Source organism: Protopterus annectens, chromosome 9.part0 (assembly GCF_019279795.1).
Source record: "Protopterus annectens isolate FY-2018-M chromosome 9.part0, PAN1.0, whole genome shotgun sequence".
Lineage (NCBI taxonomy): Eukaryota > Metazoa > Chordata > Ceratodontiformes > Protopteridae > Protopterus > Protopterus annectens.
Window position 1 is genome coordinate 1,083,459,706 of NC_056743.1, and position 16,850 is coordinate 1,083,476,555.

The following is a 16,850-nucleotide window of genomic DNA, read 5'->3' on the forward strand; positions in this document are numbered from 1 at the left end:
TATGGTTGCAGTTTGCCATACTGTATTTGTTTCAGAGTGAATTTTTTTGGATATTTATGTTAATGTACTTTTATGTACTAGTTTTATGAGAACATTTTTTCTTGGTCTCCATCTATAGGTTTGTGTTTTAGTGGACATGTAAGATAACATGTTCACCATAACATTTGATCTGATGTCAATCTTCATCTGTTCTTGACTGATGGCTTACAGTTCCAATCCTCAGAACCGATCCGGCCATTAAGTAGCTCACGCCAGCCAAAACACACTCAAACTAATAGTCTACCCAGAATGCCAATCTCTATATTACATTACCTCAGATCTTGTTTGTCACTCTTGTACAAAGAAACATCAGCTTGACTCTCTCTCGCAGCTAAGTATATTTTTGAAATTATGTAGTTTTTTTCCAACTTCCTGTCTTATTTTTAGCTATCAAGTATTTTCTAAACTTTGTCTGCCTTTCTTATTGTGGGAGTGTTTTGTTCCCTTAACCAAGTACCACTTGGTATTTCTTGCCTACCATAGGTAGTTCCCCTCTTTCTCTTACTTTGCCAACGGGTAATCTTTCTTACCATCATTGGTAGGATCCTTTCTTCTGTCTGTGAGTGATTGTGTTTTCTCTGAACTTCTGCCTTTTTTCACTGTGTCAGATAAGTCAAAATCTGCCACTGGCTTCAAGCAGTGCCAAGAGTGCAGCAGGAAAATGCCTAACTTTGGCCATGGTAAATGTATATACTGTTTGGGTGCTCCACATCTAAATATAGAATGTTCTTACTGCTAGGGCATCAGTACTAGAGCCCTGATCGAATGTAGAAATTAAACGTCTTCCTAAAGGTCTCCTTAAGGCACCCTTTGAAGACGAACGTGTCTCCAAAGGCCTTTGGCTCAAAATCTAGTCATTTGGTGTCAACGTCTCCATCGGCACTAACATCTAAAAAAACATAAATACCCTTCTGGTTCCTTTTTGGAACCGAAATCAAAGGTCCAGAAAATCTCAGAATGGACCTGTTACTTTGCACCAACCACTACCTCTCTGCTGACACCAGCCACAACACCGGCACCAGTAATGACTCTGGCGTCGGCACTGGCATCTAGTTACCACGTCTGTACCAACATCTCCTGCTGCTTTGCAGCTCCAACTTTCTGCTCCTGTGCCAAAGACAGACTTTTTATGCACCCAGGACAAGATATTTTCCATCAGTCGACCCCTTTTTGTGTCAGCTCCGTAGCCCATTTATGGAGAGGCCAGAAGCTCCTTCTGGATTGTCCATTCGCTCCATCAGGAGTCTTTCTGAACTTGACATAGGTCGGTGGACCAACTTGTGATGGCTAGTGTCTTCCCCCTCCTCACCCCCCTCTCCCTCCTGGAGCAGGTGACTTCACCCCCCCAGCACTCCTACATATATTCCGTCTCTGACCTCTTTGCAAGCTTTAGCGCAGTCAACCCCAACCACACAGACTCAAATGGTCTTGACGCCAGGCACAGTTTTGTCTTCACTTCTGGGCACGGCTCTAACTCTGTGCCATTGGAACCGATGAGTCCCCAGGATCAGTCCTCCACCGTCGGATCCGGAGGGTTTGAGTCTAATATTTTTTATTTGGAGCCGACCTTACCACTTTGTGCTGCACTGTCTGGGGGGCTTTGGAAGTGGGATGACTCCAGTTCCGATTTTCTCAGTTCCGGGTTCCCATCCCTTCTGCGGAGCCCTTCTATCAAGCTATGGAGAGGGCTTTGGCCACTGCTACTTCCCAGGTGGCTCCTGTTTCCAGAGTCTCACCCCTTGACCCCTGCTTTCCTGGAGCTTATACCAATCTCCATACCCGGACAGCGAACTTCAAGGATGCAAGAGATACCATCCAAAGGCCCACCCCTCTTCTGAGTCCTCTTCAGTATTTTCCCACTGAAGAGCCCCCTCGGAAGAAATTGTGTAGGAAGAAGCACCTAGGCTCCCCTGAAGAGTCTGTCACAGAGGACACCAATTTCGATGAGGAGGGTTCCCCTGGTCACCCCCAGCAAAAGTCTCTTTTGGAGACATTCTGGAGATCCTCAGAGGGGTAACTGGAAGTCCAAAGACCCTTCCTCTGAGGAGTCTTGTGTACTTGCAAGCCTTTAGAGCTCCCCTATCTACTTCGTGGGTGACCCATTTCGCTGTCTATCTTAAGCTGATGGCTCAGTGGGCTTGGAAGGCTCCTGATTCGATAGAAACCTTCCCCGGAGACTGGATAAAATACTGTCCGCTCCCGAGGATCATCAGTACTGGGTGAAAGGATTAGCAGTAGATGCCATGTTGGTGGCAGCTGCCACTAAAACAGAACTAGCTGAGGGAATGTTCCACTGTTCACCCCCCCTAAGTGTGTCAAGGGCATTGGACAGATTTGAGAAGCCGGTTTACGCTTCACCGACCTTTACCATTAGGTCCTTGAACTTTATGGCACATTTCAGTAGGTTCCAGGGGGATCTGATCAAGGAGTTAGTGGATACCCTAGTAGGAGTTGTAGCGTAGGGGCTCCAGGAAAAAGTGGCCTTCCTGGTTAGCTACCCTGGAGTCTTATCTCTAATTCGTCCATGAGGCTCATTGCACATGTGGCTGCAGGGGCAACCAGGTCAGCAGTTTCAGGTGTTGCTATTAGACTATACTCTTGGATGCGCCTATGTTAGTTCGTGGAGTTTAGTCTTCCTTCGTCAGTGCTCCTTTTGACGGATCCTCCTTGTTCATCCCCAGAGTTAAAGAAACTCCATCCTGGTGTGAGAAAGATGGAAAGACCCCTGTTGAATGTGGGCACATGTTTTTCTTCTCCCCATTAAGCCTATTCCAGGAATCAGAGGAGTGGGAAGATGTGGTTCAAGAAGTCCCAGAGGCTTTTCCAGGACACACATGGTGCAGATTCTTCTCGGGGCAGGGGGGGGAGATGTCCTTCTATCCAAGTGCTGCTGTATCCTAAACACAAGGGAGTTTGCCTCTGGTGAACTCTCATACGTACGTCCATTATACAAAAGTTAAATGCTACCGCTAGGGTGCATGCAGCATCCTGCATCTTTTCTTGCGGATGTCTGTCATAAATGGACGTTGGGTATAAAGCAGACATCAGCATGCAGCCTCCTCAGAACCTTTTTGCTGCCTGTGTGACTGCCAGCATCTGGTCGTCCCTCTTTTGGAAAAAGTGATTTCGCACCATCCGGCTTCAGATAAGTACCCCATAGGAGTTTTATTATTTTTTGCTTGCTACTGCTTTGGGTTCATGTCCGGTCGAAAGGACAAGTGTAGGTGTGGAAGACAAATTCCACATAAGGATTTGGATGAGCTCTGCCTGTTTTGCTTAGGCCAAGAACGCAACCACACCACCTGTAGTATTTGTCAGGCCTTCATCCACAAAACCCTTGGAAGCTGCTTAGCAGCATTAAAACTCTTCCTAGAGAATTAGAGGCAAAAATGGTTAGCTTCTGGTATGGATCAGACATCTGGTGCCTTGGGCGAGCCTCCAGTCAAAAAGGTGAAAAAGTCTAGGCCTGAACCGACTGCTGTACCCTCCACTCTAGCCATACCTCTCAAGGCTGGTGAGGGTCCGGAGTCTGAGCCGGAGTCCTCTGATCTTCCTTTGGCAGCCTGGAGGAAGCCGGTACAGCACCCAAGGTCATGTCCAGGAGAGAATCGTAGACGTCCGAATCGGTTGCTGAGGGGGAACCTAGGTTCATAATCTCAGAGGGTCCGCTTTGGGTTTGTCACATTGTAGTATGAGAAGATAGTCTCTTTTGTGGAGTGCCGCCTGGCATCTGGCCCTCCTACCCTTCACCGTATCTCCGATTATTCAGCATTGGAGTAACATAAAAAGAGAAAACAAAAGACTAAACATATTGCTTATCCTCTGACACCTTCTACTGTCGAACAGCCTCTGGATTGGCAGGCCTTCACCCAAGGCCTTCTAAACACCTTCCTGGCCTTGCGTCAGGCTGTGGTGCAGGCCCCTTCGGCCTCAACCTGTAAGGGACCTGCCCCCAACATGTACTCTGGAGGATTCATCAGATGATGAATCCCTCACTTATTCTTTTCAAAGTATTTCCCTTTTGGTTATGCCTTCACAGAGGAGGAGTCCAGTGGCCCCAGACTACCCAGGAGAGGACTTCACCTTTGGGGAGACTTTTGCACAAAAGCAAAATTTCTTCGTGGGACAGCAGTCGGGTCACAGAGACCCAAAAAAGATATGAACTACACCAACTGGAGTCTCCTAGCCCCTCTGCTGTACCCCCCCATACACCCTGCTTTCCTGAATGCTTTTCTGGCTACCTCAAAAAATCCTGATTCGCAGCCTCCTGCACCCAAATGTCCATTTAGATTCTATAAGGTTCCTGATGAGGCTAAATTTCTGTACAAAGCCCCATCTGCAAGACCCTTCAGTTATCACTGTGGCTGCTGATAAAACTTTGAAGTTACTTCCCTCCACTTCTCTTCTGCCCTAGAGAGCAGACTGCTGGAGCGTCTGTGGAAAAATTCTATACCTCTCCCACTTTAGCAATAACAGCCATCAACTACCAGACACCCATGGCCAAGTACTCTGGCTCTGATGGCAGATGTAGCCAAACAGTTGTGGCAGCTCCTTGACTCCCCGGCTAAGGCCAAAATATCCACTTTTTTTTTTTTTTAATTCTTGCACTTAAGTAACAAAATACTCAAGTGCAGTTATGATGCCATAGAAGCTTCGTCCAGGGCTGCTGCCTCTGAGATACTCTTGGCTTAGATTGCAGCCCCTCCCTGATTACATCAAGTCTTAACTCCTGGACGCACTCCTAGACAATAAAGATTTGTTTGGTACAGCTGCTGGTCACCTCTTCAAGGCCCTGCAGACAAAAAGCAAGGAACTGCAGGATTTGAGACTTTTTTGTCTCCTCGGTTCCATATTTTCAAAGGAATTACCCTGCCAAAACCTCCTTTGTGAGAACCTCAGCTAGGAAAATGACAGCTAAAACTAAAAAGGACCACAGGAAACAGCCCCCTTCCAGGTCTTTTCCCTCCACTCCTACATCCAAACAGCTCTTTCAGGAAAGCCTGGTAGCCTGTGACTACCAGGCATTTCACCCAGGCACCCCTCTTTCCATGTGCCTCTCACTATCCCTACCCGTTTGAGAGCAAGTTACCTAGTACTCTTGGGTTCTATATGTCATAAAACAGGGATACTTCATGGCTTGGGAAGCCAGACCTGCTCCCAAAGGCCGTTCCTCAACCCCCTCGAGACCAACCACCCTTCTTCCCACTAGTCCTGCAGGAGCTTCTAGCCCAGGGAACAATTCAAGAAGTCCCTTCACATGCAAAGAGGAAAGGGGTTTTATTCCAGAGTTCTCCTTGTCCCCAGAAAGGAAGGTCCCTGGAAGCCAACCTTGGATCTATCACACCTCAGCACTTTCCTCCAGGTTCCCTCCTTTCGGATACTCTCTACTTTACCCTTCTGCCCCTGACCCTTCATATAAAGGATGCCTACTTACACATCCCAGTCCACCCCCTCTTCAGAAAATTCCTCCATTTCAGTGGATTCTGCACACTTTGAGTTCTGTGCTTTCCCATTTGGTCTCTCTATGGTCTCAAGAGTATTTACAAAATGTCTGGCTCCAGTCTTGGCCTTTGCCAGGACAAAGGGATTGCAACTTTTCCCATTCCTCGATATCCTCATTCATGCTACATCAAGTACCATGGCCTTACCACACCTGGACTTCACCATCTCCCTCTTGACAGATCTGGGATTTATCAAAAATCTCAAAAATATCATCCTTAATACTCTCGCAGGATCAGGTGTTTCTGGGATGTCTGATTCTGATGAGGGAGATGGTCTGCCTTCCCCTAGAAAAAAATTGTGATTCTCGCTTTCTTCAGTGAAATACTTCCTCTCAAAGCCATTTCAGCCATGGAATTTCTCAGAATCTTGGGATTCATGGCCTTGACCATCCCTATGATACCTCTGGCTTGTCTTCACACGAGAAAGTTCCAGTGGTACTTGCAAACAATCTGAAAGCAACATATTCATCCTCTAGACTTTGTGGTCCCCATACTTCCGTGCCTTGGAAGGGAACTGAATTGGTGGATAACCCAGATTCAGGCAAATCCTGGCCTGCTCTTGCAACCCCTACTCCCCAACCAGGACCTCTTCACAGACTTATCAGGCACACAGGGTGTGGTGCAACCTTAGGAGAATGGAGAGAGTGGAAATCATGGAACCTCACTCAACCAAAAGTCCACATCAGTATTAAGGAAATAAGAGCCTTTATATTGGCCTTGCTAATCTTCAATGAGCAGCCTCTTCCAGGCAGTCTGAGATGGTACACAAACAATACCACTGTGCTGTGGTACATCAACAAACTGGGAGGGCAAGGTCCTTCTTCCTGCGCAGGCTGGCACTGCAGGCTTGGGAAATCGCTTTTGAAAGACTGATCTTTCTCCAAGCGGTATACATCCCTTCTGCAGACAGTGTGATGGCAGATTCATTAAGCAGGACCATGACCCTGTCTCACAAGTGGATGTTGAACAGGGATGCGTTTCCACACCTGGTCCATCGATGAGGTATTCCAGGTGTGGATCTCTTTGCCTCCCTATGAATAGACTGCTTCCAACCTTCTGCTCTAGGGCGCCCCATCCAGAAGCATGGAGGGTGGATGCTCTTTCAGTTCACTGGACGGGGGATGTGTGGCTGTGCACCCCCCCCCCCCCACATACAAAGAGTCTTCCTGAAAGTTCAGAAGGAACAGCCTCAAATCTTGCTGGTGACTCCCTATTGGCCAGGGCAGCATTGATTCCCCATATTATTACATATAGCTAAGAGCAATCACCACAGGTTACCCCACAGAATGGACCTGCTCACACAGGAGAAGGGAACACTTACACCTCCAACTGTCCACACTGAACCTTACACTGGGTGATAGGGCACTGATTCCTTTCAGACACCTATACACACAGGACATGCTTCAGGTTTTGCAGGAGGCCAGGAAACCAACTACCAGGAAGTCCTACCTGTCTAAGTGGAAGAGATTTTCTGTATGGTATCTGAAAAATAATTTGTAACCACTGACTGCAGAGCCTCCAGTGGTCTTGTCCTACCTGTGTGATTTGATGAAGTCTGGACTATTGAATCCTTCTATTAAAACCCATTTATCTGCCATCTCAGCCTGCCACTGGTACCACCTTTGGCTTCAAGGTTAGAATTTAAACTTTTCTTGAAAGGGGCACTACATCTCAGGCCCCCAAGGAAGGCCATTCTGCTTCCTTGGGATCTAAATTTTTTTGTGGAAAATTGACTCTCCCGCCCTTTGAACCAGCCAAAGACTGCTCCCTTACCAGCACTGCACTTGGAAAACTATACTGTTGGTGGCCATCACTTCAGCCAGAAGGGTTTCGGAACTTCAAGCTCTTATGGCCTCTCCTGTTCTTACTGTCTTCCACAAAGGCAGGGTATGTTTATGTACCAACCCAACCTTCATGCCTAAAGTAGTCCATGAACTGTCCTTGAACCAGGCCAACAACCTGCCAGCTTTTTTCCCCGCTCCATAAAACCCTGCCGAAAGAATACTTCACTCCTTAGATGTACACCAACAACTCTGGTATTTGGTTAATACCAAACCCATCCGTAAGTCAGACAGGCTCTTCATCTCATACCACCCAAGAGCCGTGGGGCACCCTGTTTCCAAGCAAACCATATCCTCTTGGATATCTAAAACCATCCCTTTCTATTGCACAACCCATGGCAGATCGCTTCCATCTCCAGTAAAGGCACACTCCACTAGGGCAGTGTCCTCCTCAGGGGCATTTTCTAAAGGTTTGGACACAGCTGCTATTCTCAAAGTAGCTACATGGTCCTCTGCACACATTCACTAAGCACTACAAATTGGACATTGTTTCTAGAGCCAGAGCAGGATTTGCCAGAGCCATCCTTCATGGGTTTGTGGAATGTACTTCTGGTCTTCCACCCTTTTCTTAGGACAAGAGCTTTTGATCTCTCCCTTGTGTTATGGGTACAGTAGCATATGAACAGAAGGACATAGTATTGTTGTGTAAGAACAACTTTAGATGTCCTACTCTTATATATGCTGCTGTATAGTTTCCCTCCCACCCTTCCCCCTCACACTTGCTTGGCTCCTGGAGTACCCGCTGCATAGTCCCTGATTCTGGTGGCAATCCGTTCTGAGGTGGGTGCATGCTGATGTCTGCTTTATACCCGACATCCATTTATGACCAATGTCCACAGGGAGAGACACGGGACGTCGCCCGCACCCTAGCGGTAGCATTTAACGTTTGTTTAATGGCCAGACATACCAGAGTTCACCAGAGGCAAACTTTCTTGTGTTATGGATACAGCAGCATACAGAAGAGGAGGACATCTAGTTATGGTAAGTTCTTACATAATACTTTCAAATGAAAGACACCATCCTAGAGGCAAAGGTGGCTTGCAGAACTATGGATCCAGGGAGGAGTCCTCTGGCCAACCCTTTCAGCACTCCTGAAAAGAGGTGCAATTGCTTACCTCTGGAGGCAGTCTGGGAAGGATTTTCTTTGCACCCAATAGCCCGGCGACAAATAACCACATTCACCTGGGTGCCAAGAGTTATTTCCAGAGGTTATCTCATCCCTTTCACTCTCTACCCAAGAACTCAAACAAGATTCAATGATGTTCCACCCAGTCAGAGTGACCAAGCAGCCTTGGAAATGCAAAGGCTGCTAGAAAGGAGTCATCCAAGAAGTCCCACCAGACCAGGTAGGATCCGGATTTTATTCAAGGTTCTTTTTAGTGCCACAACTGGCTGACTGGAGACTTTTCTGGATCTTGGCACTTCAGTCCAAATTCCGGATGGTCACGGTTCAGTCAGTACTTCCCTTTCTAGGCAAAAATGATTGGATGTGCTCTATAGATCTTCAAGACGCATATTACCACATAAAAATGGACAAAAGCTCGAGGTTTCTCCACTTCTGGCTAGGAGACCCTCCGTATCAGTTCAGGGTGCTGCCATTTAATCTCACCACAGCCCCCAGGGTGTTCACCAAATGTGTGGTAGCTGTAACAGCACACTTGAGACTGCACAGATTCCTGGTGCTTTCTTATCTAGATTACTGCTTCCACCAGACATCTACTGCTACACGACAGAATTCTTCCTGCAATTGTTCCTACATCTAGGCATTACGGTCAGTCTTCCAAAGTCTCAACTGACTCCCCCTCTGGATATGGAATTTATCAGAGGTCATCTCTACACTCTCTTGTGTGGCCTTCCTACCTGCCCACAGATTCCAGAAAATAAAATCTCAAGTTTTCTTTTTCCTGCGCTAAAAAAAAGGTACTAGCCCTACTGATGCTTCAAATATTAGGGACCAGGGCAGTGGCGATCACTCTGGCCCCACTAGCAAGATTTCACATGAGATTATTGTAATGGCTTCTGGTGGATCAGTGCTCCATTCTAACCCACCCAATGAACCCACCCCATACTTTTCACCAGTCACTGCAAAAAGGACTTATCTTGGTGGATGGAATCCAAACAAATTCTTTTGGGTCGCCCCTTTGTCCCTCCTCAACCAAAATCTGTAGTGATCACGGATGCCTCCCAGATAGGGTGGGGGATCTTGGAAAGACGGTCCAAGGCACTTGGTCCCCAGTAGAGGCCAATCTGCATATCGATGTTCTAGAGCTGAAGGCAGTGCAAGCATTTTTCTCTGCAGTTCCGACATGTTCGTAGTCTGGTACATCAGCAAACAAGGAAGAACCAAATCCTATCCCCTGTGCTGAGAAGCCCTCAGAGTGTGGCAATAGGTCATTGCCTCCAACCGCTTTCTGATAGCAACGCACCTCTTGGATTGTTCAAACATGATAGCAGACAAGTCAAGCAGATGCATTATAATGCCTCACGAGTGATCTCTCAGTCCCATGATAGCGAGAAAGTTCTTTCATTGCAGGGGCAAGCTTTGCTGCAACCTTTTTGCTTCACCCCCAAAACAACAAGTGCAGAAGCTACTTTGCCCTCATTCCCCCTCCAAGGGAGTCCCTGAGAGACGCTCTTCTCGATTGGCCTCCAGGTCTCCTATATGCCTTTCCTCCCTTCCCTCAGATTCCTCTTTTCCTCGAAATAGCAGCCAGGTTGAGAAGCAAAATAATCCTCATTGCACCCTTCTGTCTTCGACAAATCTAGTTTCCCTTCCTATGGCCTCCTTTAGTTCACCGTCCATGGATTCTGCTCCCAGTTACAGACCTCCCATCTCACCCTCAGGGACTGGTGCATCCTAATCTTCAAAGCCTCAAGCTCACTGCTTGATTCCTCCAATTCCATTAGATGCCAGGCATAATGATATTTCATCCCCAGTACAAAGAATTTTCCTGGCATCACATAAGCCACCCACCAGGAATCTCTGCCTTAGTAAATGGAAGAGATTTTCAATCTGGGCTTGCGATGTCACTTACTATTGCTTGAAGATTAATTGAAGATTAATTTAGCCTGTGGGGTTTATTTTATGACTTTTTTGCAGCTTTTCCTTCCTACCTTTAGATGGTTCGCATGTTGAATTAGAATTTCATGAGCACCGGTTTCTATGTAAGTGAATTTGGAACGTTGTGACCCCCCCTCCCCTCACCATAGGTGCAGTGTTGCAAAGCAGCTTTGTTAGGAATAAGATTCCAGAGTTGCGTGGTAATTCTAAATAAATGATGGACTGAAACATTGTGCTGTTTTGCAGGAATCATCTTTAGGTCTGGCATTTGTGTCTGGAGATGGTAATGTGTGAAAGGTGAGAGGATTGGTGGGATTACTTTTTAGAAGAATGTCTCTAAGCACCTCTACACCAGTATCATTTGTATATTTGCTGTACTGTGGAAGTATAATTTTAATTGCATTACTAAGTTGACTGGTAGCTAATCTAGGGAGAAATCACATTTCAAATTGCAATTACTGATCTTGCTGTGGCAAGGCTTTTTTGTGTTCGTGATAGTTCACATCTCTCCAGTTTTCTCACTCCATCCAGTATGGCATCCAACTGATTCTTTATATCCCTGTCCAGTGCTGCACATGTAAGAGCATCAACTCTGCATGCCTTCCAGGTTATCCCTATTAGAAGCCTGAATGTGATTGTGATGCATCTCCAGGAAGTCTGTTTTTAGGTTTACTCCCCCCCCCCCCGCCCCAACTCCACCCAGTATTGTCTTTTCTCACCCCCCCCCCAAACACCACCTCAAGTAGTCTTCAGTGCTGCAGGTGCCTGATTCCCCAAGGACAGAATTACCCTCAGAACTAACCCTTCTCTTATGCCCAAGGTAGTATCAGTGCTCTCCTTAGATCAAGCTGTTCATCTGTTTCTGATCTTTCCTAACCCGCAAAATAAAGCTGAACAAATCCTACATTCCATGGCTCTACACAGACAGATATGATATTACCATAGCAGAACAAAGTTCCAAAATAGATCAGAACAGCTAGCTGTTAGTGGCCTCTGCATAAAGGGGAAAAAAGGCTGACCTATCTCCGAACAGACAGTTTCAGAATGGAAAGCCATTGCCAGTTTGTCAGGGCTCCCTGCACAAGACACAGGGCAGCCACTGCTCCCTTCCTAAAAGGTTCATTACCAGGTCATCTTAAAGGCTGCTACATGGACCTCTGTCCACACATTTACTAAACATTGCCATTTAGGCACTGATTTCAGTTCAAAGACGGGCTTTGCCAATGCTATCCTGCAGAGCCTGCTGTCCTGGGGCCACCAGAAACCTACCTCCAATGTGTAGCTTTGGGAGTCCTCTTAATAATCAGTACTGCAACACTGACTACAAAGAACATAGTACAGTTGTTACATTTACCATAATTCTCGATGTTCGGGTTAATCAGTGCTGCTGTACAAACTCCCACCCTCTCCTCCTCTGTCTGTTTGCCTCTCCCCCATGCCTGGGGCTTTTTTGACCACATATTTATCTGTCATCTTCCTCTCCCTCCACTTCTAATCCATGTTTAGAAATTTCTGTTATATCTTTCAAAACTTTGACAGCTGAAAGGGGTCTTGTACTCTGCCATCAGACTGACTATCACAGCCTAGAAAGACCTGAAGATGGTGACAACTGACGCCCTTTTTTATACCCTGACATTCAGACGTCCGCCATCTAGGGATGATAAAGACCTCTGGGAATTTGGCCAGTTGCAGGCTTCTATATAACAGGGAGACCCAAGAATCATTACTGCAACATTGATGTGCTCCAACATCTACAGTTATGGTAAGTGTAACATACTGTACTTCCGTCATATCCCCAAGGCTGAGTACTCTAATGGACTTTCCTGCCATGCAGAAGTCCTTGGATGGCCTGAATGTAATCTCTATCCTCCAGCCAGTGGATGTCCTTTGCCATCCATCAGGATGTGGGTGCTTTAAAGGGAGGTTGTTTGGTGCCATCTTCGGTACTTTCTTGCTGTGTAGTCCAGTGTGCAAAACATTCTGTTGGTCTGTTTTGAAACACCAAGGTTATCCAGATAAATACCCAGTTGTGGACCTTCCTGTTACTATTTTTGAATAGTTCTTGATTACCTTTTGTATGGAAGCAGATCCCCAGCAAAGGCATTCCTACTGTATTCAGTTTGTGGCCTCCGGCAACGTGCCTCCCTGCCTCTCTTGTGCTAGGTTCAACAGTATGACAGGCCGGTGTAGGGCCAAATCCCTATATTAGCACTGTATGCAGTAGTGTCTACCATTTCCCAATACATTGTCCCAAAGAAGAGCAAAGGCAAACAAAAGGCTGTACAGGAGGATGCAAACATATCTATCTCCAGCTCCCCCCCCCCCCTGTTTAGAGAGAACCAATGTAGGTGAGGTGTTTCTGCAACCCACTTGTCTGATGCCTCTTAGGCCTTAGTTCTCTGGCATTATACAACCAGAGGCTGCCATGACTTTGGCCTAGTCTTTATATTCTGACACCAGAGAATCTACATCTCTCAACTGTACAGATTTTTGCAGAATGTCCAGATTTTTGCCTCATATTTTAGGTCAGTTTTTCATAAAATTGTGGTTTTCTGGCAAATTAATGGCAAATCTGTAAAGAGTGAAATTAAAAAAAAAAAAATAATGACAGACGTTTGAGTTTTGGACTTCATATCCTTCTGAAAATTCATGCTAGTGCAAAACCTATTCTGTCAGCTTTCTAAGTTTGTAAGAACAGTATTTAAAAATTGTCTCTGTTTTTGGGCCTTTGTCCCACTTTTACTTATGGCTTTGTCCAGATCACTTGCTGTAAGAGGTTGAGGTATGCTTCCAGTGCCATGGTGCTGATGACAGGGTGAAGGTGGGATCCTGTTGGTGGTAGGTAGGGAAGAACTACCTGCCTGGGAAACTAGGCCAAAGTCACAGCTTGCCTACTCGCAACCTGAGAATGTCTGCCCCTTCTTTTTTTGCAAACAACTCCATAACCTAAGAGCAAGATAGGTTTGCCCGTGCCAACTATGCCCAAATCTCTTGCCTCGTCTGCTCAAGTCTCACCACAGGATTTCGTCCAGCTGGATCAAGAATTTATGGATTCCGTGAAGTCCAGACAGCTCATAGTGGAAAAGGAATCTGTGCCAAGAATTACCCCTGGAAAAAGAGAAGGGGACACTTCCATCAGGGAAGATGCTGATTCTTCAGAGTTTGAGGATGGAGTACTTTTATATCTAGAGTACACCCCCGTCACCCAACCTATTCTTAGCTTTGCCAAATTAGGAATTACGCTTTGGGAATCCCCTTTATAGAATTAAGGAATCCTTCCGTTAGGAGTCTAGGGAATTCTCCCAGGCTGAACTGACTGTAGAAAGCCATTGAACCTCCGTACCGCTAGACCATTGGCTGTTGCTTCAGTCCATAGAGTCTTGGATTGTGTTTAATAGCATATCACTCCCGCTGGATTCCCTTCATTCTGCCACAAGAATCCTGGCTTCTTCTACAGAGTGCTGGAGTTCATCAGGCTTCTGTATAATCTCACTGGCAGATCCACCAAGGGGTCACCTGGGCAAGCATTCAAGAACTCCTTGCTAAATTATAGGGAGAGGAAACCCCGACTGATTTGGCAAGGTAATGTAGACCTCAGCCACCTTGGCCATTACAGCTCTCAACTCCCAGTTCCGTATACTTGAGGCAGTGCAAGAGCAAATAAAAACTAAGTCAGAGGGAATAACTGGGTAAGAGTCTCCAGATGGACATCCAGGAAATTGTACAGCATAGGCCTCAAGGTGTCCAGGCATGCACTAAAATGTAGCTCTGGTACATTGGATGCATCATGCAGGTCTGCTGACACAGAATCAGTGATGTAGACATGCCTAGCTTGAGGGCTCAGTCCCTGTCAATTCATATTAAAGCAAACCCTCCTAATGCACTGTTAGATAAAGAGCATCTCATTGAACCTCCAGCAGAGAAGCTGTTTGAGACTGGATGAAAGAGGAAGCAGATGAAGTCTAAGTAATTCTGCCCTTCTCCCCTACTCCTAGATGCAACAAACTGTCCAAGTAAACCCTGGCCCTTCCTGCCTAAGCAGTCAAGAACACAAACACCAGACTGGGCAAATGTCAAAGTGGCAAACTGAGCAGTGCACCAGACCTGGGAGTGGTCTAAATACTTGGCCCTCTTCCAGAGAGCAGTTATGATTATGTACAGTGCTTCCCATCCCCTCACCCTGTAGGAGAAAGACTTGCTGCTTCCAGTCATTGGAAGCAAATCACTCAAAACTGTCCACGCTCGGAATGATAACTTGGCAGATAAGATTGCTGCCCTATGACCACCTTTTTTCTGAGATATGCTGCTTAAAAAAGGGCAAGTAGAAGGTCGAGTACAAAGAGCATACCTAGCAGAGTGTAAGATTCCTTGTATGTTGCTAGATGAGGAATTTGCAGCCACAGCAAGCTGAGGTGCCAGCGTTCTCAAGTGTCTGATCTTTTCTTTTCAGGTTTCACTTGCATCTCTTGGAACGTACATCTGCTGTTTCTGAATGCTTGCCTACCTGTGCTTCTGTCGACTTGAAGTTGCGTAGTACAAGTGTGTTTTGCATCTCGTTAGTATTTTATCATGAATCATTTAAACTGTAAATTTCATCTTTCCATTTCTTTACTAATAGTGTTGAGTGTAGCTTCCAAGGCTTTGTGTGTAGGGCTAAGTTCTTTGAAAATGTAATGCATTTTGACAGGGTCTTGGTAAAAAGGTGCCATTCACCATATATAGTTAGTCTAGCCCTTATTTTTCCTCATTATAAAAGTGATTTCTATGTATGCTAGATGGCTCAAAGTACTGTAGCATTTTTTTTTTTTTTTTTTTTGGTTTGCAGCTTTCTACTTTTGATAGCCGTAGTAAGAATGCTGAAAGCAGAACTATTTTTGGAGTGTGTAAAATCTGTCCGTAATGGCCAGTACAAAGTGAAAGTAGTAGAAATGCTCATTATATGTTGGTTTCTTCACTGCTGTATGCATTCCTGCCTTTTAAAGTGCAGATATAACATTATCATTGACTGGCCTTACACCTTCACTTTTTATTGTTGGTAGCCAATTGCACGTCAAGTAACACTGCTGTGAAATAATTGTAATGGCCTCCCTGCAGTGCAAGTGAAAACCAGATACAGGGATCTTTCATTTGTGACAGTCTGTAAGGTGATGGTAAGAATTTGTGTGGCGGTGTAATTGATTTTTGGCCCAAAGTAGGTTTTTCTAATCATATTTAAAGTAGTAGACTTTAATAACTGTATATCATTAATTTTATGGGGGAAAGAAAGGTTTGTGTACATTTGTGGGACCTACTGACTTTGGCTTCTACATTTTCAGGAGCACTGCTGTATTCTGCTTTGGATATGACAGTAAAGCATTGAGTACCACCAGCAAGGACTGTGTATACCCAGCAAACTAGCACTGACAGAAGTTACTGTAGAAGTTAGAATTCTGTTTAGAATTCGGTTGTCGTAACGTATTGTAATGTTACATAACAGCTGTACTTTTTTTGGGGGGGGGGTGAAGTACATACATTTCTAGGGATGAATTCTGATAGTTTTGAGTGTGGCAGCTGAAACGCAGGGTTATTTACAGGTAACAATTCTGTTACATTCTGATGGCGTATTTTGTGAATGAACGTTCATTATGTGTAGTTTAAACATTTCACGATGGTACAGCACTAGCATGGCTAGTGATTACAAGACAAATTTTAAGTATTTTTTCTTTTTTTTATTTCTGTACTATAGGCTTACATCTGAGGCCTCCGGGATGGGAAGCAGCTAGACAGTGCAAATTGCCTTTCATCCTCTCTGCTACTCATTTCCCATGTTAATCATCTAGTAGTTTTTGACCAGTCAGCAATTCCAAGTTTTAAGTAGTCTGTAAATTTCAGTCTCTACCTTGTGTACCATCAACCCATGGTAAAGAATATTTTTTTTATTTTATTAATTACAGTTTTAATCACGTTATCTGTTCAGTGGTTATTTTTACTACTGAAAATTGTATTTTTAGTTTTGTAAGTTTTCTGCTTTTTTCTCATGAAGTTTTCTGTTGTAACATCGACTGTAACAGTGGAAGATAACATTTGTTTTCATTTTCAGTTTAGTTCTGTAATATCAGATATTTTTTCCAATAAAATAAAAAAAATGCTGACCATTTGTGTATTTTACTGTCTTGTGATAACTGAATTTTAACTGACGGTGGCTTCTCATGTTTTCTGAGTTTTATTGTGAGATTGTGATATGGCAAAGAAACTGAAGTATGCACCAGACATTGTCTTTCGTAGTGTGAGACTAGTTAACAGTAGAGTAAGCAGTGTCAAGAGCTTGCTTAATCTTGATGAAATTACCTAGTGGACTGTCTGAAATGTAATAGTATTATGTAATTTGTAGAAGTGTCTAGGAAGTGACCCAGTTCATCAGATAATGTG

The 16,850-nt window shown here is 45.1% G+C and overlaps 1 protein-coding gene across 1 annotated transcript in view; it reads left to right on the top strand.

The window, feature by feature from the left end:
• The window catches only part of PCBP2 (poly(rC) binding protein 2), a 1,588,534-nt gene extending 1,571,961 nt beyond the window's left edge, over nucleotides 1-16,573 (top strand). Inside the window, exon 13 of the mRNA XM_044083916.1 lies at nucleotides 16,168-16,573. Within this exon, the coding sequence (XP_043939851.1) occupies nucleotides 16,168-16,204 (37 nt within the window). The 3' untranslated portion in view covers nucleotides 16,205-16,573. The remainder of the gene's footprint in view (nucleotides 1-16,167) is intronic.
• Nucleotides 16,574-16,850: the final 277 nt, after the last annotated feature.